Source organism: Cervus elaphus, chromosome 19, assembly GCF_910594005.1.
Source record: "Cervus elaphus chromosome 19, mCerEla1.1, whole genome shotgun sequence".
In the NCBI taxonomy this organism is placed as follows: Eukaryota; Metazoa; Chordata; class Mammalia; order Artiodactyla; family Cervidae; genus Cervus; species Cervus elaphus.
This window is the reverse complement of record NC_057833.1, coordinates 68,984,232-69,009,709: the sequence shown is the minus strand read 5'-3', so window position 1 is coordinate 69,009,709 and position 25,478 is coordinate 68,984,232. Positions and strand designations below refer to the sequence as shown.

The 25,478-nt window shown below is 46.3% G+C and overlaps 1 protein-coding gene across 1 annotated transcript in view; it reads right to left on the bottom strand.

The window, feature by feature from the left end:
* The window catches only part of HLCS (holocarboxylase synthetase), a 194,394-nt gene that overhangs the window by 150,869 nt on the left and 18,047 nt on the right, over positions 1–25,478 (bottom strand). Inside the window, exons 3-5 of the mRNA XM_043875479.1 lie at positions 22,937–23,099; positions 21,303–22,255; positions 15,051–15,233 (exon numbers count right to left, since the gene is read on the bottom strand). Of these exons, the coding sequence (XP_043731414.1) occupies positions 15,051–15,233; positions 21,303–22,255; positions 22,937–23,099 (1,299 nt within the window). The remainder of the gene's footprint in view (positions 1–15,050; positions 15,234–21,302; positions 22,256–22,936; positions 23,100–25,478) is intronic.

Genomic DNA, 25,478 nt, shown 5'->3' with positions numbered 1-25,478 from the left:
AGTTTTGAAACCAGGATTGGTAGCTTAGCAAAATTTACTGGTTGTAGAAAAAAGTAAACTTGCCTCTAGGGAGGTGAGCTCAGCCGCACCATTCTGACAGCAGCCCCTGGTGGCCAGTTTAGTAAAAAGTGTTGGCTCTGATGCCGAAAGTTCCGACCTTGCCTTAATGAAGGTTGCTACAAGCAGACGGGCCATTCTAGGTGACAGCTGGGCAGTGATTAGGGAAGCAGCAAAAATCCAAACTAAGGTGTGCCTCTGAGTCACATAAACGCATCCACATCACTAGGGTACCTGTCACTTGCATTAACAACAACAACGAAAAAAGGAATATTGTCCTTTGAAAATAAGATGAATATGAAAATTTATTTTAAAAGGGCAAGATAATAACATGAGGCAGATAATACTTACCTTGGTTTGAAAGTTACCTCATTCCTTAATTATGTAGAAAACCTTTAAATATGCAAGGCACGTGGACTCCTACACAAAATAAAACATGCCCTGTCTACTTCCCTACACAGTGGGACTCTTCCCTACACCCAGTGCTCTTAATTTCCACACATGCCAATGAATTCCTACTATACTATCGGGAATCACTCATAAGGCAGAAATTTCTAGAAGATGCTGCTATCATTCATTCAAGGAATAATAATCAAGATAGTAATAAGTGAAGTCTGATCTCCAGTGCCACAGACTCATACTGCGTCACTGGATATAAATAGAAAAATGTTCAGAGGCTGACAGTTGGCTTCAAAGGCAGACGGCTGTAGGAAGGAGAAGCCACAAGCTTCAAGCCGACTTCTTCGTAAGGTGCACGCACTGCATCCTCAGCCATGATAGAACAATCTGGAAGCAATCTGCTGGGCAGCTGCTCTCATCAACAAACTGTTTATTGTAAGAAAGTGGCTGGGTCAAAGGCTAAACATCAACCCAAACTGAAAGCATAGAAGCAAAAATCAATAGCGTCCGTGCTAAAAGAAACCCATGACTTCGCAGAACAGAGGGAGCAAGAAACTCATGTTTCATTCTGAAAGGGTGGCACTCACGTATCTCGATGTGCAGGGCTGTTCTGCATGCTATTACAAATGGTTACTTGCTGTCTTTAGAATAGGAGCTCAAATATGGCACTTAAAACATACAGAAATCAGTTTCACAGATCACTTACCAAAAAAAGTCACAACAGCTTATATCTTGTTGTTTCCATCTTGCATTTGTTTTATAAGGGGGCCAACATGCTTAAACACAATACATAGTTATTATAACCCATCTTTTAAAAAGCCTGTTTAGTAATTGGATTACTGACTGGTAAAAGAAATTATATGAAGGAATTATATTATTTTAGGTGTGACAGTGAAATTCCACTGCTTATATCTTTAAACAGAGTTCTTATCTTTTAAAGACACACACTAAAACATTTACTGATGAGAGATCTGCTCAGGGATTTGGGTCGAAATTACACATACAGGAGGAGGAGTGGGTAGGAATAGATAAAATGAGATTGGCCAGAACAGAAAACTGTGAAGCAGAGTGCTGAATACATACGGGCATCATTACATTATTTTGTTTACTTTTGTATATTTGAAATTTTCTATGAAACGTTTATTTTACCTGTGTGCACGGTTCAACAGTCGTTATGAAAGGAAAAATGTTTTCTTAAATGTAAGAAAAGTATTAACCTACCAGTGCAAATTCACTAATTTCCCATAAGGATATGTATGGAGAAGGACATATATGGTGAGGATGGTGAAGGATAGGGAAGCCTGGCGTGCTGCAGTCCATGGGGTCTCAAGGAGTAGGAAAAGGACTGAGTGAACAACAGCAACAAAAAAAGGATATATATACACCACAGTATTAGTAAGCATCCAACATGGCTGTTTTCAAGCAGTATCTGATATGAAGCTGTTAAATTATGAGTCAAACAACAGAGGAGAAAGAGACGTTGAGTACATCCCCACTGCGTCCATGACCCACCAAGCCGGAATCTGACAGAAACGATACCCCAAGACGGCATCCCATGGTTTACCTGCACCACAGACTAGGAGGACAAATATGAACTGGTGAGAAAACCCAACTGACAGGAATAACAGGGACCGTGTTTTGTTTGAAAACAGGCAGTTTGACACACAAACTTTGAAAACACAACTTGTTTGTAGACCTGAGGCTCCTATATATCGCACTATTAATTCTTAAACTAACAGGAAAAGTAATTAGAGAAAGAGCCTGAAATGAAATAAAGCAGAAAGCAAAATACGCTTTCATTATGCTTCAAGTAACGGTAAAGTATCTATCAATGACTTCAAACTGCTCCAGTATAAAGATGAAATGGTAATAATCACAGATTCTTTTTTTTTAAAAACCAACTTTGTGAATAACCACAAATTCTTACCAAAGAATGCTTTCAAAGGAACTGTTTTAAAAGTTTAAAAAAATTTTTTTAATTTTTCTCATCCAGTTGCTTTGCTGGGCCCAGCATAAATACTACAGAGCCCTGGAAAGGATGTGAAAGGTCATTTCATCTACCCTCCCCAGATAGCAGAGAGACGGTTTGGAAATGAGGACTCAGAGTCCTTTAAAAAGTCATCTTCTTAAAAAAAAAAAAATCCATCTTCTGTGACAAACTCACTAAGCCAATCTTGAGACACAAAACTAATTCCACCACCATGAAGGGAAAATACATGCAGAGAGGAGAATCTTCAGAAGTACAGACATTTGACCCTTACAGCATTTTATGGGCTGAAAAGCCACAGAAAAACTCACGTATCCCAAGTTGCCTATGGAAGACCACAATCTATACAGTAATAATCTAGGCCATTCTAGGCAGAGAGAGCCTGAACATTCCCCACTCCCCCACCCACAGAAAAAATGAACCATCATTTTAAAATTTATGAAACCAGAATTTGATGTTTTCTTTTAAAAGATGTATTTCCTTATTTACTGAGATTAACAACAGGAAGGGGGGATGACTGGAGCCATCACTCAGTTACTCCCTAATAACTGCTGTATGTGGGATTCATTTTTCCTCAGACAAGAAAACAATTTGTCAAATACTTTCCTACGGCAAAGAAAAGCAAACCCTTACAAGTATTCTTAAAAGAAACTTCACTTTTAACTTTTTAAACTTTTGTTTTGCTACTGGAAGGCAAGTAAGTGGGTTTAAACTGACAGCTTTTACAGTTCAGGGTTCGGGAAAGACTCGTGGTTACTGATACTAACTAATGGCCCAGCAAGGTGTTGCCAGTTCCATATTGGGCAATCCTGGTGACAGTGGCATTTCACTTTGAAAGAGATCTCACTGGGGAACTTATCTTGGAGGTTCAGGAGCTGACTAACACAGTCCTTCTCTTTGCCAATCACCCCTTTCTCTCCACACTTCAACACACACACAGGAGACAGCCCAAAATAATATGAAGCTTCAGGTATCAGTGGGATAGTCCATTTAATTTTTAGCAGCATTATATACGTAGCATAAATGCCTGTGTATTATAACCTAGGTCTTCGCTCATCCTCAGGAATAAGTGGGAAAGAAGACCTCTCCACCAAGGAAGATCCTACTTCAGCAGCATTTTCTTTTAAAGTTTTAGTGAAAGCAATTCATATGCTAAAACTGAAAGACTCGAATGCCCCTAAAAAACATCAAGTAAAACAAGTAGTATAAAGGCTCAAAATTACTGCCATTTAAAACCAAGTTCATAGCGGCCGTGTGAGGGGTCTGTTCCCTAGAATTCTCTATAAGGGATAGTATCTCCAACAATTAAAGACAAAATTATAGTCTACACGCCACTATTTCTCCCACTGCCTATATCATTAAATATATCATTATCAGAACAAAGCCTGAAAATGTTTTAAGAAAGAAACATACTCACAAAGCAAGCAGAGGGACCACGCAGAACTGAAGGTCTGAGAGACATACAGGACCCGGAAGGCTGTAGGTAGCCCAGCGGTGCCTGGACAAGATGCATTTTACTCATAGGCAACCACCGAGGGGCTGAGATGGGAACACCATCAAGAAAGAGAACAGCGTTCTCATCTCATCTCCAAGAGAAAGAGACTGATGGACAGACAGACTGACCCTTGGCCGAGCTTTCCTGCTGCCGACCTGGCTGGCTTTGGTGAAGAAGCCTGAGAAAAGGCACCCAGGACTGACCCAGCCTCCCCCTTTGAGACGCACCCCGGGAACACCATCACCCAGACAGAAGTCCCTTCCCATGAAGGCAGTGGAAACAGAGGCTCAAACGGGCCATCCGGGTCCACAAACTGCCTGGCGGCCTTGAAACTTCGGAAACACTTAGAAACATTTTCTCCAGACGCCTCCATCCTCCGACAACATTCCCAGATTATCAGAGTGGATGGAAAACAAAATGCCATTCCCCAGCCATAATTCACATCCCGGAAAACTGAACTAGAACATTTATCAAAACGGGATTCAGGCCCCCGAGCCCCGCATTCCTGCACCGCCTGGCAGCTTCGGCGGCCGGGAGAGCCAGGCTCCGACTGCGCTGCAGTGACCATGGTGCCCACATCAGTCCTGGCCTCGGGGCCCCCAATCTGACCACCAGGGGGGCCCTTTGATCATGGCCCCCCCGGCCCCCCAACCCGGGAGCCGTGTGGGAGATAGTACTCATGCCCTGGGACGTTATTTTTCCAGACTCGGGAGACAGAAATCTGTTCTCTGCAGAACGTTGCAAGCCTTCCGAGAGACAGCTTCAATCGACTTCCCCAGGAGGGGAGCGCCGTCCCCCATACCCGCTCACACATGGCAGCTATTAGGGAGCTGCTGCAGAAGGCAGAAAGCATTTGGTCCGGGAGGACTTTTTCTTCCACGAGAGCCTGTTTCCCATCCACAAATCTGCCCGACTGCACGAGCGCTGGATATAAATAGTCTTGAGGAAATAAAACCACCCCCCCACTCAACAGGGCCCCGTCCCCAGTAGGACACTGCAGAGAAGGTGCCCCCTCCAACCCGCCAGCCTTGCCCCCCCCAGGAAGGCAGCGAAGAGCCACACCACAGAGCAAACGCGGGGACCACACCAGCTCTAAGTGGAGAGCGACCAGGCTGGTGCCCGCCTGCATTTCCCCCAGCGTGTTATCAAGTCTCTGCCTTGACTTCGAGCAGAAGAATTCGCCCCGGAGTCACGTGGAAACCGGCTTGTGGAAACAAGATTCAAGTAAAAATACAGCACATCCAGTAGCTGAAAAGCCTCTCCCACCCCACCCACCCACCCACCGCAAAAAAAAAATAAAGAATAAAATGAAGGCAGCTCAGGAAAACATCCCACGTATTATTCCTTTTGCATTTCGATGTCAGACTCGTCATGTCGCCTTTGCCGTAGGTATTATGTTTGATAACAGGAAGTCGGTTAAAACGAACAAAAAAATTTTTCCAGTTGGAGGTGAAGGGCAAACGAAGAAAGAAAGGAGAAAAGGGGGTCTATGAAAGACCCTTAAAAACCTCCCCAGCTATAAAAGCTTTTAAAGGTTGGCTTTCATCTGCCAGCTGCTCTTTGGCTGTTCCCATATTGTAAAACGGCCGCTGCGACACCGCGTCAACCACATGTCAAAAGCTATTCAGGGCGCACCTGGAATTCCGAGCTCCTCTCCAATGTGGACCTCTCAAAATTATTTTTTAAGCTGTATTTTAGAGGAGCACTAGACGTTTCCCTCTCGCTGTGTGTACATTTGATTCAGAAATAGGATTAAAAGTGCAGGGAGGGAAGATTCCATGACAAATAACTACCCTAAAAGCAAAGTTGTTTTTCTTTTAATTGGAGAATTCTAATTAACTCAAAACAATACATGAGACTCTTCACCGCTCCACAATCCAGTTTGCTCCTCAGAGGGGCAAGGACCCCCTCCCTGCCCTCCCCCCACTGGCAGAGCCACTTGAGACTCCAATGAGATCCAGACACCTGGAAAGGCCCGTGGTTAACTGCAAAGCACGTGAGCAAGATGAGAAACCATCTTCTTGTTTTTCAGAAACTTGCAGAGCAAGGACTCGGAAGCACTCGGGTGTTTGCTGAATGAAGCAGTCTGTGAGAGCAGGGGGTAACACCACCTGACCTGACTTAGTCTAAGTTTCTTCATAAAGCACCCAACATCGAAAACGCAATGCCCCAGGTGGAAGGGACAATACAGCTTTTTGACACTATCGAAACTATCTTTATCAACAATACCTGGGACTTCCCTGGTTAAGAATCTGCCTTCCAATGCAGGGTAGGTGGGTTCGAGCCCTGGTCGGGGAACTAAATCCCACATGCGGGGGCTGGGGTGGGGGGGCAACTAAGCCTGATCTCTGCATTTAAAGAGATGCCCTAGTGCTACAAGAAGACCCATCACAGTCAAAATAAAAAATAAATTAAAAAAAAAAACAAAACAAAACAATGCCTGTGTGCAGTGAGGGGGGACGGGGAAATGTGTCAACCACAAATAACCTGGGGTTAAAATCAAAATGGAATGTTATACTAGTTTTTAAGCACACATGATCCACCCTACAACTCCATACCACCGGAGCTGCACACAACAACGCGGTGATGTTTTTGCCCAGCTTCTTTAATAAGAAACCCAGTTGTCACTTCTGGTTATGGTTACATCTTGAGCCCCCGAGGAGAAGCAGCCCCACACCCTCTGGCGGAATTCCTGCCGAGGCCCGGCCAGCTTCCCACGCTCGGGGTGCCATCACACCCACTAGCTCTGAGCCGTGAGGAAGGCCCAGAAGTAATTCCAGCTTGCTTGTCTCAGAAAGAACCCCACGCGCCCCAGCCCCAAGCAGTAATGTCCCAAGATGAGAGGTGAGGCTGTAGCCACACCTCTGGAGAGGGACTGATCTGTCTGAAGGCATTCGCCACATAGATGCCCGCACACATGTGTTCTCCATTGACTAATGGTTCAAAACAGTTCGACAGTCAAGAAACTGCTACGTCTAGGCAGGGGTAGCGGGGCGCTAGGATGAGAAACGACCACCAGGATCGCTGGAATGAGCACCCTCCAGCCACCGAGGGAGAGCACTGCTGAGACCCAGAGACACACAGGTGCTGACCTGAGGGCTGAAAATTAAACCCAACAGTCAGCAGCCATAGTGGAGGCATTTACTAACAAAGCCAGGTCCTTCTTGAATAACTAATATGGGTTATTATTAAACAAACTATCAACATCTACACAAGAGTACTTGCTCTTTTTTATTAAAAACATTAATTATCATTGCTGGGAAAAATTGACGGTGGGAGGAGAAGGGGATGACAGAGGATGAGATGGTTGGATGGCATCACCGACTCAATGGACATGAGTTTGGGTAATCTCCGGGAGTTGGTGATGGACAGGGAGGCCTGGCGTGCTGCGGTCCGTGGGGTCGCAAAGACTCGGACATGACTGAGCGACTGAACTGAACTGAAATTCATAATATTGTAACAACACTTTTACAAATAATTTTATTTTAGTTACTTCTGGCTGTGCTGCGGCTTTGTTGCTGTGGGGGCTGCTCTCTAGCTGCGACGATCAGCCACACTACTCTCTACTTGCGCTGCTGGGGCTTCCCGTCAAGGCGGCTCCTCCAGTGGAGCATGGGCTGAGAGCTCAGTCTTCAGCAGGTGTGGCCCGTGGGCTCAGTACTTGTGGCTCCTGGGCTCCAGAGCACGGGCTCCGTAGCTGTGGGGCCCGGGCTCCGTTGCTCTGCAGCATGTGGGATCTTCCTGGATCAGGGATTGAATCGTGTCTCCTGCATTGGCAGGCCGATTCTTTACCACTGAACCACCAGGGAAGCCCCGAGTCCTTGCCTTTTAACATTCAAGTTTTGACCTCTTATGGGATGCCTTCAAAGTCCAGTGACATACAGTAACTTTTTTTTTATTTTTAATAACTGGTTTTGCTCATTATAAAAATAATACATTTCCGTAATAGAATCCCAGACCACCTGACCTGCCTCTTGAGAAATCTGTACGCAGATCAGGAAGCAACAGTCAGAACTGGACAGGGAACAACAGACTGGTTCCAAATAGGAAAAGGAGTACGTCAAGGCTGTATATTGTCACCCTGCTTATTTAACTTATATGCACAGCACATCATGAGAAACGCTGGGCTGGATGAAGCACAAGCTGGAATCAAGATTGCCAGGAGAAATATCAATAACCTCAGATATGCAGATGACACCACTGGTATTGCAGAAAGTATAGAAGAACTAAAGAGCCTCTTGATGAAAGAGAAAGAGGAGAGTGAAAAAGTTGGCTTAAAGCTCAACATTCAGAAAACTAAGATCATGACATCTGGTCCCGTCACTTCATGGCAAATAGATGGGGAAATAGTGGAAACAGTGGCTGACTTTATTTTTGGGGGCTCCAAAATCACTGCAGATGGTGACTGCAGCTATGAAATTAAAAGACGCTTACTCCTTGGAAGGAAAGTTGTGACCAGCCTAGACAACTTATTAAAAAGCAGAGACATTACTTTGCCAACAAAGGCTTGTCTCATCAAGGCTGTGGTTTTTCCAGTGGTCATGTATGGATGTGAGAGTTGGACCATAAAGAAAGCTGGGCGCTGAAGAATTGATGCTTTGAACTGTGGTGCTGGAGAAAACTCTTGAGGGTCCCTTGGACTACAAGGAGATCCAACCAGTCCATCCTAAAGGAGATCAGTCCTGAGTGTTCATTGGAAGGACTGATGTTGAAGCTGAAACTCCAATACTTTGGCCACTTGATGCAAAGAGCTGACTCATTTGAAAAGACCCTGATGATGGGAAAGATGAAGACAGGAGGAGAAGGTGATGACAGAGGATGAGATGGTTGGATGGCATCACCAACTCAATGGACACGAGTTTGGGTAAACTCCGGGATTTGGTGACGGACAGGGAAACCTGGCGTGTTGCAGTCCATGGGGTCGCAAAGAGTCGGACACGACTGAGCGATTGAACTGAACTGAACTGAATAGAATATGTGGAAAATAAAAAGTTTTTTTTTAACATTTAATAAAATCGCCATTAAGTCCCAAACCCAGAAATATACCCCCCATATATACTTCCAGTTTTTTTTTTTCTGTGGACGTATGCATGTGGTGTATAGGTACTCATATAATATGTCACGTCACAATTCTGCAGAGAACTGAATTTCAATCCTGCCCCTGGCGGACTTGGTTAAGTGGGAAGACCTCGGTCAGAGAAGTTCAGCTGGGCCACCCAGAGTCTGCACCTCCACCGAACCTCGCCTCCGCATGGTGTCATGCATGGTGACACCCATGAAATCATACGTGACCAAATTTTATAGCGGAAATCACATGTTACTATGGTGTCTGGGTGTCAACGAAGGTCTCAGAAACACACTTCCAGCAAATGCCAAGGGTCGGCTGTACCTTGGGTGAGTGTTTTTTCCTACTTGGATCATGTGTTACTTTTTTCCATTTATATCAGTGCAATATGGAAACACATAGGTACCTCATAAATCTTCTGTGCTATTTGCTATAAAGAGTGAGTGTCCAGGCCCCAAACTGTATAAACACAGCTGGTATGCAGTAAAACTATTTAGATAGCCAGTGTGTTTATTTTGTTCTTTCATAGTCCATCCTACGGTCCCACCTAGTACACAGTAAATGTTCAGTGAAAGGCGAATATTATTAACTGTGACTCTGAAATAATTTCTATGGGTCCAAAAGAAAAGTGCCACCGAAACGACTAAATTACACTATGCAAAACTGATGTAGAGAAAGAAGGGGGAAAAAAAAAATCAAATCTCTTCCTGCTTACCAGGAAGCCTGGCTCAGCAGCGACACCGTGTGGTCAGAGATCTCAGATTCCCAACAGCACTGAGTATTTTACAGGAAGCAGGAAGCAGAGAGTCTACTGGCATCTAACCCCAAAGGCAGGTGAGAACCCTAAGGATGAGTCATGTGTAACAGATGATGGATACCAGGATCCTCCCCTTGTAACTTATTTCCATGCAGAGCAATGAGATCTATTAAGAAGGCTAACAAAGGAAAACCAAATAGAAAGTACAGTCCAATTCTGTTCCCAGTCTGCCATCCGTATCTTTAACACAGAGCACCAGTACAATGACTCCAAGGTGTTTCAAGATGTCTCCAGTTCAGCATCAGAAGAGGAGCTGGGGGACTCGCCCAGAAGGACCATCAGCCGATCAACGAGCAGCCACCTTCACATTCATTTGCACAATAATCCTTCAGAGAACTTGTATTGCAGGAAAACATACGCTAAAACCCTGAATTCTTGAATTTCTTTCTATAGCAAACTCAAGGTCTTCTAAGAGGAATTAATAACCACTAAGAAATGAGGAGACTTGTGTATATATATATATATATATATACACACACACACATATATACACACACACACAACGGTCACTCATGTACTCAATCCCTTGCACTCCCAAAGGAAAGCAGAATTCAGAGCGAAGAACGCAGGAGGGGAAAGTAGTCCACAGGATAGACATCCAAGACCCATCAGACCAAGTGGAAAACTCAAAATGAGAAATGAACTTTTCTCAGAATCACTCTTTCCCAAAGATATTATATAGTAAAGGTCGGCATGGGGTGTGTGCGTAATGTTTGTGTGTGTGCATACAGATCAAATATTTGCTTCTCTGGGGGCTCAGAGGGTAAAGAATCTGCCTGCAATACAGGAGACTCAGGTTTGATCCCTAGGTCAGGAAGATCCCCTGGAAGAGGGAATGGCTACCCACTCCAGTATTCTTGCCTGGAGAATTTCGTGGACAGAGGAGCCTGGCAGGTTACAGTAGTCCATGGGGGTTGCAAAGAGTTGGATACAACTGAGCAATTAACACTTTCACTTTTACATTTGTTTTCACATTGTTAAACCTTTGCATTCCCATGGTTTGTTGAGTTGTTGTTGTTATTGTTCAGTTGCTAAGTTGTATCCAACTCTTTGTGAACCCCACAAACTGCCACACCGAAGGCTTCCCTGTCGTCAGTGGGAGTTATCAATCAATAGGAGAAAATGGAACTCCCACCCCCAGGCAGTTAAAAGAACCAGAAGAACAAAAATATAAAGCATCTTCTGTGTACTGTAATATACAAGTTCAGTTCAGTTCAGTCGCTCAGTCGTGTCCAACTCTTTGTGACCCCATGGACTGCAGCATGCCAGGCCTCCCTGTCCATCACCAACTCCCAGAGTTTACTCAAACTCATGTCCGTTGATACCATCCAACCATCTCATCCTCTGTCGTCCCCTTCTCCTCCCACCCTCAATCTTTCCCCGCATCAGGGTCTTTTCAAATGAGTCAGCTCTTCGCATCAGGTGGCCAGAGTATTGGAGCTTCAGCTCATACACAGACAAATATGCAAAACCTAAGGTTGTGCTCATCCTAAAGAAGACACGGGAGAAGCTAGACTTCCAAACCTCAGCTCACAGGGGATTAAGACAAGAGCAGGTGACTCTTTCCACTGCTACGTCCAAGAGTCAAGAGGCTCAAGTCCCAAGATGGCACGGTCAGAACTCACGGGAAAGGTCAGAGGGCACTACCAGGGCCAGTCTGGGTCGGCCTCCCTCCCTGACCTTGGAGCAGGCAGGCACCTCTCGTGAGTCCAGCCTCAGCCCTCCACACTCGGGAAAGGAGAGAGAGAGGTCTAGCAGGGTGACAGCCACACTCCAGAGGACGAGAAACCCTCACCCCAAAGCTCCGCACCATCCCTCCAGTGTGGGGGCTTTCCTGTTGTTCTGTCGCTCAGTCGTGTCCAACTCACTGCGACCCCCTGGACTGCAGCATCCCAGGCTTCCCTGTCCTTCACTGTCTCCCAGAGTTTGCCCAAATTCATGTCAGTCGAGTCAGTGATGCCATCCAACCATCTCATCCTCTGTCGTCCCCTTCTTCTCCCGCCCTCAATCTTTCCCAGCATCAGGGTCTTTTCCAATGAGATGGCTCAAAGCACTGGAGCTTCAGTTTCAGCATCAGCATCATTCCTTCCAATGAATATTCAGGACTGATTTCCTTTCGGATGGACTGGTTTGATCTCCTTGCAGTCCAAGGGACTCTCAAGAGTCTTCTCCAGCACCACAATTCAAAAGCATCAATTTTTTGGCACTCAGCCTTCTTTATGGTCCAACTCTGACATCCATACATGACTACTGGAAAAACCATAGCTTTGACTAGATGGACCTTTGTCAGCAGAGTGATGTCTCTGCTTTTTAACATGCTGTCTAGGTTTGTCATAGCTTTCTATAGTTGTATCTATAATAGTTGAAGCTCAGAGGACTGGCTTTATTTCGACACTTAAAGTCACAAGATGGAGCTGATGCTTTGCCTTCTGTTAACTTAACACATAAAACAGAGATAAACGATGTGGAGCTTTGAGGTCTGAGATGAAAGTGCAAACAAAAGTCTTAACATTAATCCCCAAGAGCACCCATTAAGAAGATGGCTGACTGCCTAAAATCTGTGTAATGAAAATGCAATGAATGTTTCTTAAGCAGAAAAAAAAAAAAAATTAACCATTGCTATAGTTTTAATTTGGGGGGGGGGGGCAAATTCCCTGGATATCCAGGGGTTACGACTCCAAACTTCCACTAAAGGAAGTGCAGGTTTGGTCCTTGGTCAGGGAACTAAGATCCTCCATGCCGTGCAGCACAGCCAAAAATAGAAGAAAAAAAAGTAAGAAAATGCAATGAATGTTTCTTAGATTAAAAAAAAATTCATCCATTGCTATAGTTACAATTTTTTTTTTATTAAAAACATCACTTAGTCCTTTTATCCTAGGCACCAGGAACTTATTAGGCACATTATACACTCTTAACTCATTCAGTCTCCCAACAACAACAATAATAATATAACAGTAACAATAATAATTGCACTAAAGTTTAAATAATAAATTTACACAAAACTTTCACAGGTATGGCTTCATGTAGTCCTCAAATACTCCTGCAAGGTATCCGAATCCTAAACGTTGTCAGATTTTCTGTCTCCTCCAGCGGACATTCCCACCCAGAAAACTCACAGCTCTAGTCTCTGCCAAAAAGTAGGTTGGCCAGAGGACAGAGGACAACCCAAATGAGAATTCCTCAGGAAATTTCCAGCAGTTAGGACTCCCAGCTTCCACTGCCGAGGGCCTGAGTTTAAATCCTTGGTCATGGAACTAAGATCCCACAGGCTGCACCCGTGGCTTAAACAAGACAACAAACAAACAAAAAACACCCAAGAGAAAACAGAGAATTCTCCTCCCTTTAGAAATGTTGGTGTAACAATGAGGTACCATTACTCGCCAGTCAGGATGGCTGCTATCCAAAAGTCTACAAGCAATAAATGCTGGAGAGGGTGTGGAGAAAAGGGAACCCTCTTACACTGTTGGTGGGAATGCAAACTAGTACAGCCGCTATGGAAAACAGTGTGGAGATTTCTTAAAAAACTGGAAATAGAACTGCCATATGACCCAGCAATCCCACTCCTGGGCATACACACCGAGGAAACCAGATCTGAAAGAGACACGTGCACCCCAATGTTCATCGCAGCACTGTTTATAATAGCCAGGACATGGAAGCAACCTAGATGCCCATCAGCAGATGAATGGATAAGGAAGCTGTGGTACATATACACCATGGAATATTACTCAGCCATTAAAAAGAATTCATTTGAACCAGTCCTAATAAGATGGATGAAGCTGGAGCCCATTATACAGAGTGAAGTAAGCCAGAAAGATAAAGAACATTACAGCATACTAACACATATATATGGAATTTAGAAAGGTGATAACGATAACCCTATATGCAAAACAGAAAAAGAGACACAGAAATACAGAACAGACTTTTGAACTCTGTGGGAGAAGGTGAGGGTGGGATATTTCAAAAGAACAGCATGTATACTATCTATGGTGAAACAGATCACCAGCCCAGGGGGGATGCATGAGACAAGTGCTCGGGCCTGGTGCACTGGGAAGACTCAGAGGAATCGGGTGGAGAGGGAGGTGGGAGGGGGGATCGGGATTGGGAATACATGTAAATCCATGGCTGATTCATATCAATGTATGACAAACCCACTGGAAAAAAATAATAATAATAAAAAATAAAATAAAATAAAAAAAATTAAAAAAAAAAAAAAGAAATGTTGGTGTAGAGGGTATAATTTGCTGTTTTCAAGGGAAAGCAGGTAAGTTTAGAATAACCTGGACTATCAGGTATTTGCTGAAACTACACAGCTATGTCACTAAACTCACAAGTTTACCTACTGAGGAAGAGACAGACCCACAAAATAATATGCCCCAAGTAATAAGAAATTTAACAGCTTCACAAAGCCAAGAGATTATCGAAAAGACGTACCCGAAGAACCTGGCAACCAGCCCAACCTGGTACAACCTCAGGCATAAACGAAGACAAAAGGCCAAGAAAAATTCTGAACACATTCCCAACTCCGTGGCATTTTCCTTTTAGACAAAACTAAAAGACATAAACTGAAACCCAGAGCCCTCCTTTGCCACAAGAGGGCAGACATCAGCACAAAAGTTGTGGTTCTCCCATCCAAAAATTCCGAGAAAGGCCCAAATCAAAACAAAGGCTTTTAATCCCAGCTGAATACAGTGTGCTTTCCAAAGACACTCCTGACACATAAAACAGTGCCCTTTCCCCGCCTCGAGTGGAAAGGGTGATAACTTAAGAGACTTAACACCCTCTAAACTCCAGTGTTGTCTCCCTATTTTTTATACAAACACCAAAAAAAAAAAAATCAGTTACACTTGGACAATTTTACTGTGATTTCCAAACCCGAAGTCAAAAGAGAAACAGAAAAATCAAAACAGAAATCCAGGACGTCCTTGGTGGTCCGGTGGTGAAGAACCTGCCTGCCAGCACAGGGGACACGGGTTCGATCCCTGGTCTGGGATGATCCCACATGCTGTGGGGCAACTATGAGGCCCTTGTGCTGCAGCAAGAGAAGCCTCCGCGATAAGAAGCCCACACACTGCAACCAAAGACCTAGCAAAGCCAAAAATAAATGAATAAATATAAAAAAAAAAAAAAAACAGAAATCAAAATTGAAACCCCCTGCCACACAACAACTGGGGGAAGGGTCACCGTTCTGAAGAAGGGCATCTGAGGGGGTCCCTCCCCACCACACACTCACCTCCGTCGCCGACAGCAGGTAAAGAGGCGTTAAGGCAGGAGCTGGCTTTGTGTCGCAGCTTAGACCCAGCGTCGTCAGGATCTCCGTCAGGACTTCGTATCTTTTAAAGTTGCTTGATTTGAGCAGGTTAAAATCCTCTTGTGATTGCACTACCGGAGAGCTGGGAGGTAGTTCCAAGTGCACCTGAGAGGGAAAAGACACCACTTCATAAATCAGAGGCGCTGAGGGACAAAAGCAAAAGCAGTGTCTTCACTAGCTTTTCTGAAAACTGGAACATGCATTCTTCTCATTATCAACACTATATAAACCTGGAACCTGGCCATTTGGAAAAGAACAAGCGGTGAAAAGATTCAAGGGAGCCCATTAAAATCATGGCCGTGGACGAATGGAGAGAGAAACATACACTACCATCTGGCTTCCCTGGTGGCTCAGATAGTGAAGAATCTGCCTGCAATGCGGGAGACCCGGGTTCAATGCCTGGGTTGGGAAGATCCCCTGGAGAAGGAAATGGCAACCCCCTCCAGTATTCTTGCCTGGGAAATCCCATGGACGGAGGAGCCTGACAGGCTACAGTCCATGGGGTCGCAAAGACTCAGACACGACTGAGCGACGACCACTTCACTTCACTTCACCATATGTAAAATAGAGAGCCGGTGGGAATTTACCGTATGACTCAGGGAGCCCAAACGCGGCTCTGTGACCACCTAGAGGGGAGGGAGGGGGCAGGAGGGAGGAGGGAGGGAGGAGGGGTGGGGTGGGAGGGAGGAGGGAGGGGGAGGGAGGGAGGAGGGAGGGAGGAGGGATGGGGTGGGAGGGAGGAGGGAGGGGGCGGGAGGGAGGAGGGAGGGAGGAGGGATGGGGTGGGAGGGAGGAGGGATGGGGTGGGAGGGAGGAGGGAGGGAGGAGGGAGGGGGCGGGAGGGAGGAGGGATGGGGTGGGAGGGAGGAGGGAGGGGGTGGGAGGGAGGAGGGAGGTTCGAGAGGGAGGGGACACATGTATACCTGTGGCTGATTTATGTTGCTATATGGCAGAAACCAACACAATATTGTAAGGGAATTATCCTTCAATTAAAAATAAGTAAATTTTTTAAAAAGAACTATCAAACTTTGCCTTAAAGATATTTAACCTAGTAAGTTCTTACTGATGGGAGAAAAAAAAAAAAGTTGTGGCTGTGAAGGCTAAAAGGATCTGCACTAAATGACCATGGACAGTCATTTTCCAGGTCCCAAATTTTATCACTAGTCAGTCACAGGACCTCGGACAAGTCACTTAACATGGTTATAGGACGAAGAGTCTAGGAAAATGGATGTGCTGAGAACCCAAGTATAGTTGCTGCTGAACTTAGGAGGGCCTGGTGAGTCATGCTCGAAGGTCCTGTTCTACCTACTGGTCCTAACTACCAGGGATGAGACTGGCCTCATTCACCTCTTGAAGACTGTTGGTGATAGGGTGGGAGGCGAGAGGGGGGTTCAAGAGGGAGGGAACATACGTGTACCTATGGCTGATTCACGGTGATATGAAACCAACACGGTATTGTAAAACAATTATCCTTCGATTTAAAAAAACATATTGGCACCGAGGAAACCAGAATTGAAAGAGACATGTGTACCCCAATGTTCATCGCAGCACTCTTGCTTTTGCCAGGGACAGCTGTAGCTTTCTGTTGCCAGCAGAACTCCCGGCCTGATGTTATAAGAACATGATAAAAAGCCTAGGGCCAGCCTTCAGGCAACTTAAAATCTCTCGATCCCCACTCAAGCCTTAACCAGAACAAAAATACTGCCCAAATACCCTGACCAAAACAACGCGCTTGTGGAAAGTTGAAGCCCATCTAAAAAGGCTCGCAGAGCTGTCCAGCTCCCACATCGGGTCAGCTGAGGGCTGCCCGCTTCACCCACCACTGAGCCTGGTGCCCACTATCAGCGGGCCCCAACCTTTTTTGGCCACAGGGATCATCCTCATGGAAGACAATTTTTCCACGGGGTTGGGGGGAGTAGGGGGAGGTCCAGGGTGATTCAAGCACATTACATGTATTATATTATGATTCCATCAGCTCCACTTCAGATCATCAAGCATTAGATCCTGGGGGCTGGGGATCCCTGCCTTAAACCGCCCTGGAGGAGGGAGAAGGCAGAAGAGTGACATCCTTTAAGGTATCTGAATCCCACTGCGTGTCCTCTATGTTGTTACCCAAGGGTGTGCCTCTCCTCTCCCGGGGACAAGGCCAGTGCCGGGACGGACGGTCAGCATGGCGATGGGTCACATTTCATCCAGGTGATCATGTGACTGTCCGGAGATTACCTCTTGCACGCGGCAGAAATCAAATGAGCAAGCTCTGTCCTCACCTGGGGCCAGGGCAGGGAGGGGAGGAGCGAGTGTTAATGGTACATGTGCCCCCTGCACGAAGCAAGTACCCCAGCGTGAGTGTTACTGAAGTCTCTGTCACAGGTGGGGGATGAGGAGGAGGAGGAGGAGGAGGAGAGCTCCCCCTAGGAGCAGTCCTCGGGATTGCAGGAGGTGAAGGAAACAACGAACATTGTATGCTGAGGGCTGTTGCCAGTTTCAAGATGAGGTGTTTCTACAACGGAGAAGGGTCTTCCCTGGTGGCTCAGAGGGTGAAGAATCTGCCCACAGTGTGGAAGACCTGGGTTCGATCCCTGGGTTCGGGAAGATTCCCCTGGAGAAGGGAATGGCAGTATTCTTGCCTGGAGAATCCCCATGGACAGAGGAGCCTGGCGGGCTGCAGTCCATGAGGTCACAAAGAGTCAAACACGACTTACTAACACACACACACACAGAGCGGAGACAAGAAGAGAGGCCACATCTGCCTCTGCACCTCGCTCCACAAAAAGGCCACTGGGGTGTGTGCTAGCCACAATCACCCTCATGGTCCTCCGAGGTTTGAGACCAATGTCTCACTCTCCGGCTGTAATGATGTTACCATAGCAATGGGCCCATTTCAGTAACTTGGCTTTGTCTAAAATTAAGGCATTTAGACCAGACCCAAAGCTTTAGTCAAAGCTGTGGTTTTTCCAGTGGTCATGTATGGATGTCAGAGTTGAACCATAAAGAAAGCTGAGCGCCGAAGAATTGATGCTTTTGAACTGTGGTGTTGGAAAAGACTCTTGAGAGTCCCTTGGACTGCAAGGAGATCCAACCAGTCCATCCTAAAGGAGATCAGTCCTGGGTGTTCATTGGAAGGACTGATGCTGAAGCTGAAACTCCAACACTTTGGCCACCTGATGCAAAGAGCTGACTCATTGGAAAAGACCCTGATGTTGGGAAAGATTGAAGGCGGGAGGAGAAGGGGACGACAGAGGATGAGATGGTTGGATGGCATCACCAACTCAATGGACATGACTGAGCAAACTCCGAGAGACAGTGAAGGACAGGGAAGCCTGGCGTGCGCAGTCCATGGGGTCGCAAAGGGTCAGACATGACTAAGTGACTAAACAACAACAAAGAGCCAAAACTAACAATGTCCTCAGTCACAAACACCAAGGAGGTGGTGCTGCTAACGACCCCACCAGAGAGGGGACCCATCCAAAATGTCAGCAATGGTCGAGAAACTCTGCTATGGAAGCACAACCGCCTCTGCCGTGTGCTGAGCTCAATAAGGACACAGAATACTTCAAACCCATTTCATAAGCTCTACTTGGACAACTTCATGCCAACGTCCTGGTTCATTTGATAATCAAGTGTCTGCCTTAACCCACAACCTTAAAAATTGTTCCTGCATGTCTGGTCAGTAGAGCGGTACACCAAGATTTCCTTTTTCTGTGTGACTATGAATGTCCAAGGCATTAACTGGTTCCCTGGCCGTAAGACCACCACCTACTGTGCAGCTGTGGTTTGCCCGTGAAGCCCTCCTCTTACTGGGTTACATCAATGCTCCATTTACTACAAAGATGAAGATTATGAAATGGAACAGGGAAAGAGGAAACTAACCAGCCTGTGCTCATATTTACTGGTTGATCTCGGCGGTATGGTAGTCACACAGGCCTGAGGAGAAAACAGTGACTCTGGAACACAGAGAGTGGAAGTCATTTAAAATCAAAAATGACATTCTAATCCTCTGACCCTCATTTTTGAAGCTGCATCATATTGCCTTTTCTTTCCTAGGGCAATGCATGCAGTATCAAATTTTATGACAGTGATGGGGTCAATTTAAATGGTGCGGCAGGCAGATTTGCTATGTAATTCAGAGCAACGGATCACCACAGTGCCGAATCAATTTTCTAGTACAAGTCTGTGCACCGGGGTGGTAAAATTCACTACTCAAAGCTGAAATACAGCTCTAGGAAGTCAGGTTTTTAAGTGGATTTTCTGAGAAGGCAGAGTTACTATAGTTACCATATTTGTAGAGAGAAAAAAAAGAGGAGCATTTATTAGGCCTCCAAAAACGAACTCATGGGATTTGCAGCCCACATGAAATCAGCTTGGGTTGTATATGTTTATCTGGCCTGATGGTCAGATTTCTTCATTATATGCATCTATAATCTTCATTATATACATCTACATATAATTCAAGAAGTATTACCTTAAGAACAATTGAGTGAACTTTAGAATAGTAAAGAAACAAGTATCTGTCCCCTTGAAGAAAGTTTGATCAGAAAACCCAAGAGACTTAATTTCTAGGAGGGCTGGAGAGAGACACAGCATAAGAAATGAAAAGAAGTCACACCAAAAAAGAAAGCAAACAATTCTCTAACTCAATAAAAAGACCCATATAATAAAACAAAATCTGTTACACTCATCCTGGGAACCATTCTGGGCAAAAGAGCCACATCTATTTAGTTTTCTCATTAGATCACAAATCCTTAAGGATGAGAGTTCATCTAAACAAAAACTTTCGTCCAAAGGTATTAAAAGATCTGCAGTAAAAAAAAAATAATAAATAAAAGATCTGCAGTAAATGATCAGGAATTCTGAAGCAGTCTATCCTGCTACCATTTGCTTAAACAAACAAACAGAAAGCTAAAAGGGGAACATGGGGGGAAAAAATAGCTCTGGAGCCAAAGACATCCCCTAAGGATGGAAGGGAAGTAGCATTTTCCTTTTATCTGTCTCCATTTTTTTATTTATTTGTGTGTGTGTGTGTGTGTGTGTGTGTGTGTGTGTTAAGTCCCTTCAGTCTGACTCTTTGCAACCCCATGGACTGTAGCCCACCAGCCTCCTCTGTCCATGGGATTTCCCAAGCAAGAATACTGGAGTGGGTTGCCATTTCCTTCTCCAGAGGGATCTCCCCCTGGAGATCAAACCTGGGTCTCTTACGTCTCCTGCATTGGCAAGCAGGTTCTTTATCACTAGCGCCACCACGTATGTAATAATTTGCTAGAAATCACTTCAAGATCACTTCACTTATTTGAACTTGTGCTCAGCACTTAGAGTTCAAGAGTGACAAATCATAAAGGAACTAAGGAATTGTTTGAATTGTTTTCAACTCAGTATCCCAAACGTTGGTAAGCGTTCAGGCACATCCCTGACATCAACTGCAACATTTTAACGTGACAGACACCACTGCTGGGACTCACCACCCCACGGAGCTCAATTCCCTACATGAGATAACAGTTTGAGTTTATTAACTAAAGAGTGTTTTGAGGCAAGAGAGTGAACTGACAGATTTTAGAAAGAGTATAACCAACCAGAGGAGAAGGGGGCGGCAGAGGATGAGATGGTTGGATGGCATCACCGACTCAACGGACATGAGTGTGAGCAAACTCTGGGAGATGGTGAAGGACAGGGAAGCCTGGGGTGGCTGCAGTCCATGGGGTCGCAAAGAGTCGGACTGAGCAACTGAACAACAACATAACCAGTATACAGTTTAAAACAAGCAAGAAGCTTTGGCTAACCTGTGGTTAACCAGCAGTCTTTAAATAGCCTTAGCTGGTAAAGAATCTGCCTGCAATGCAGGAGACCTGCATTCGATCCCTGGGTTGGGAAGATCCCCTGGAGAAGGGAGTGGCTACCCACTCCAGTATTCTGGCCTGGAGAATTCCATGGGGGTCGCAAAGAGTAGGACACAGCTGAATGACTTTCACTTTCACTCCCTCCTCCATCACAAGCCTTTCAGTGAAACAGGATACAGGACAGCCTGCATCTCAACCTGCAACTCACCAGCGGCAAAAATTTCCCAGACAAGGTCAGAAGTACCCTCCCCACACAGCCCACAGACCCTCTGTCATCCCTTCAGGAACCTTCAGGAGCATGTCCCGTCAAGAGACCCAAAGACCTGGCTGCAGGCCTCCGTACCTGGCAAAGAACAGCTTCTCCTCCGTGAGTCCCGAAAGGCACTTGCACCAGAAGCCTGTCCCCATCCTCACTGTCCAGGTGGCCATGGAGCTTGCCGGGGCCGAGCGGCTCCCCAGGCCCCTCCTCGTAAACACAGCCGCTGCTCAAGACGCTGAGCCTCACCGGGCTCCCATCCGCCTTGCAGAAAACCAAGGTCTGGACCGTGTCCCGCAGCGGGGACTTGCTGGTCACCCGGAAGCCAGGCAGCGTGAAGGACGACGCCAGGGCCAGCAGCTTCCCTCCCTGAGAAAGATAGGCCGTGAACCTGCGGGACAGGTCCTCGGGGACAGGCTCCATGGTGGCGATGACCAGCAGCAGACAGTTGTCCGCCCACGGGTCCCTGAGAGCGCTTTCCGGCGGCAGGTGGTACAGCGTGTAACAGTCCGTGTCCACACAGTCGGCCAGCGCCGATCGGACCTGCTGGAGCCGGTCCAGGCCATCCCGGGAGTCAGAACCCACGTACAGGAGGATGTTGGGGGCCTTGCCCGTGACGTTGACCCTCCTCTTGTCCCTCTCAGGGCAGAGGTCGTCATCGTCGAGGCCCTCCAAACCGCCGCTGTAGTCGTATGGGAGATCTGGAATGTTCTCTGCAGAGGCAAACCTGACAGATTCGATGGTGCTGTTCTCAAGCTCCAAACACTCATGGCAGCTTGACAGATGGAGGGGACAGTGATCCACAGAGCCCACGCCTCTCTCACCGTCCACAGCTGGCTCGCCCCCCACAGGGGCCCCACCTGGCCCCCATGTGGATGCGGAACCCGGAGAGCGGGGGTCCTCCCGGCCGTTGCTCTCCATGGTGTCGGGCTCAGGGTTTCTCTCAACAGAAGATTCGGGGTCGGGCTGCAGGAGCTGGGCTGGCAGGTCTGAGGCCTGACCCTTAAGTTCCTTTAGGGCAGAGTCCTGCAAGTGGACAGCTGAAGGGAAGAGAAAAGACAACCCATCAGCCCTCTGCCTTGTCTCACATCTCAGCACAAAACCTCGGGGCCTTCTCCGTACCCACAACCTCCATTCCAAGCAGCTCACATCACCCTTCAACTCCGCGGCCTCCGTGGGATCCACATAACCACTCCCCACCCCCCACCCTCCAGTTAGACAGGTACCCATGACAATCCCAAGTGAAACTGGGAATTTCCACATCTTTCCCATACAGATCAGAAAACCTCAGACCCTCATGTTGACTGGTGAACAGGTGGAGTTTCAGAGAGGTGATTTTTGTCCACCTGCTTAGAGATTCAATTGCATGGGTGTCAATCTTTTATGCGAACATGATACTAGCAAACAAGGCGAAGGGCCTCCCTGGGGGCTCAGCAGGAAGGAATCCACCTGCTAATGCAGGAGACTTGGGTTCGATCCCTGGGTCGGGGTGATCCCCTGCAGAAGGAAATGGTAACCCACCGCAGTATAGTTGCCTGGAGAATCCCATGGACAGAAGAGTCTTGGCGGGCTGCAGCCCATGGGGTTGCAGACTCGGCCACGACTTAGCGACTAAACCACCAGTGTTGCCCTTAAGTCACACCAAACAGGAGTGCTCAACCGTCCTTAAGCTTGTTAACTACAGCATCCTGCTATGATGAATATTTCCCCAAGTTACTTACACACAATCTTCTGGGGTATCAGTCCATTAGCCATCTGGAGTCTATCTTCCAGGAATGCCACCCCTAGCTTGCTGAAGTCATCCACACTTGCTCTGGCGATTAACTGATAAGGATCCCCAGGTCGGCAAGCTAACGGCAAACAGCAATCAGACCACTTCACAATCTGAGACAGAGTGGGCGAAGGAAGGTGAAGAAAGGGTGAGATTTTTCTTCTTTAAAATAACCAGATACTTTACTTTTCCCTTCAGCTCCCACCACAGTCAAACCCAAAGGGTTACTGGATGTTACATTTTAACATCAAAGTTGTCCTGACTCCAACATTCTCATCTCTCTCTGACAACAGGGCTTACAGAGCACTAGACACTACGCTCTCATTTCAAAGGATCATTGAGGGCTTCCCTGGTGGCTCATTGGTAGAGAATCCACCTGCCAATGCAGGACATGCGGGTTCAATCCCTGGTCCACAACTACCCCACATGCTGGGGAGCAACTAAGCCGGTGCATCACAACTACTGAGGTCCAAGGGCCCTAGAGCCTCTGCTCTGCAACAAGAGAAGCTACTGCAATGAGAAAACCACACGCTGCAGCTAAAGAGTAGCCCCTGCAGCTAAGAGTAGCCCCCATTTGCCACAACTACAGAAAAGCCCACACAGCAACAAAGGCCCAATGCAGGCAAAAACAAATAAATGAAATTTAAAAAAAAATTAAAGTAATTCAAGTATTGGACTTCCCTGGTGGTTCAGTAGTTAAGACTCTGCACTTCCAATGCGGGGTGGGCCTGATCCCTGGATGGGCAACTAGGATTCCACATCCTTCAAGCGCAGCCAATAATAATACCAGTAATTGAAGTCATATACTGCTTTTACTTTTCTATTATTATTATTTTTAATATACTGTTTTTAAAGGGACTAAACGGGAAAGGGCCACTCCCCAGACACTGGGAAACCCGCTCTTCAGTAATAGGAACTAGAAGAAACCGTAAGTCCACAGTATCCATGATGTAAACAGATCATGTTACAGATCATGTTTACATCATGATACATACATACAAATCATACTACAGACTTTCTTAAAGTCAGGTCCAAGACCCAAGACAACAGAAGTCCCCGGGAGCACGTGAAAACTCAACGTTCCTGGGCACCACGCTCTGTCTGAACCGGAAGTGTACCCAGGCTTCCCACGGATTGCTGAAAGTGAGAGCAGCTGGGACCGCCTCTCCAGAGCGCGCCGGCCTGGCGCAGTGCACACTTCCACCACAAGGGGGCCAAGGGAAAGGAGAGACAGGAAAGGGAGACAAAGCGCAGTCAGTCCCTGAAGCTCCCCAGTGTTCATCAAAGAACTGGAAACTGGAACGGGCAGAACGGGAGTTCCCCTGGGGTTGGGAGCCCGGCTAAGGAGTCCAAGGTCTGGGTCTGGTTAAACGCAGCTAATCGTCGCTGTCTGTCCTTAGGTAAGTCTCAGAACCTCTGAAGTCTCTGCTTATTCGTTTATAAAACAGGAATAATGGGGGTTACCCATTGTGTTATAGGTTCATTATGCTAATGAGATTAAAAGTTACTGTCATGCCCCCCAGTTGAAAACTTGGGACAGAACGTGTGTGTTTGTTAGTCGCTCAGTCGTATCCGACTCTTTGCAACCCCATGGACTATAGCCCGCCAGGCTCCTCTGTCCATGGAATTCTCCAGGCAAGAATACTAGAGTGGGATGCCATTCCCTTCTCCAGGGGATCTTCCCGACCCAGATATCAAACCCAGGTCTCCTGCATTGCAGGCAGATTCTTTATGGTCTGAACCACCAGGAAACAGAAAAAGTGCTCAATTAATGGCAGCTGTTATTACTAGATATTATAAATCTGACTTTAAAAGCAATACTGAATATTTGGTTCGTGGTGTGTGTGTGCTCAGTCATGTCTGACTCTTTGCGACCCCATGACCTGTAGCCCACCAGGCTCCTCTGTCCATGGGGTTTCCCAGGCAAGAATACTGGAGTGCGTTGCCATTTCCTCCTCCAGGGGATCTTCCTGACTCAGGTATCGAACCTGCATCTCCTCTGTCTCCTGCATTGACAGGTGAATTCTTTAACACTGGACCACGGGAAGACCCACTGAATACAGTGGCCCTTCTCCAAGAAGCCATGAATAATTTCCCTACTTCCCAAAATCTTCTCAGGAATATACTGCCCCCTCTTCCTGAAAACAGTTTTTGTTTTTGTTTTTTTTTAATGCTGGATAAATAAATAAATTAAAAAATCATCTTAAAAGCACTGAAGAATTGATGAGATTATGAACTTCTGGGCCGAATGCCAGGATAAATCCTGAACCTACAGAGGTAAAGGAAATTCCCACAAGTCACTTCTGCCCTGAGCATACTTGCCCAACCAGGAAACTTGGGGCTTAAAAGTCAGGGTCCAACAGGCATCAAGATAGACATATAGATCAATGGAATAGAACTGAGAATATAGAAATAAATGTATATATTTGAAAACAATTAATTTTGGACAAAGTTGCCAGACAACTCAAGGGGAAAGAATAATCTTTTCAACA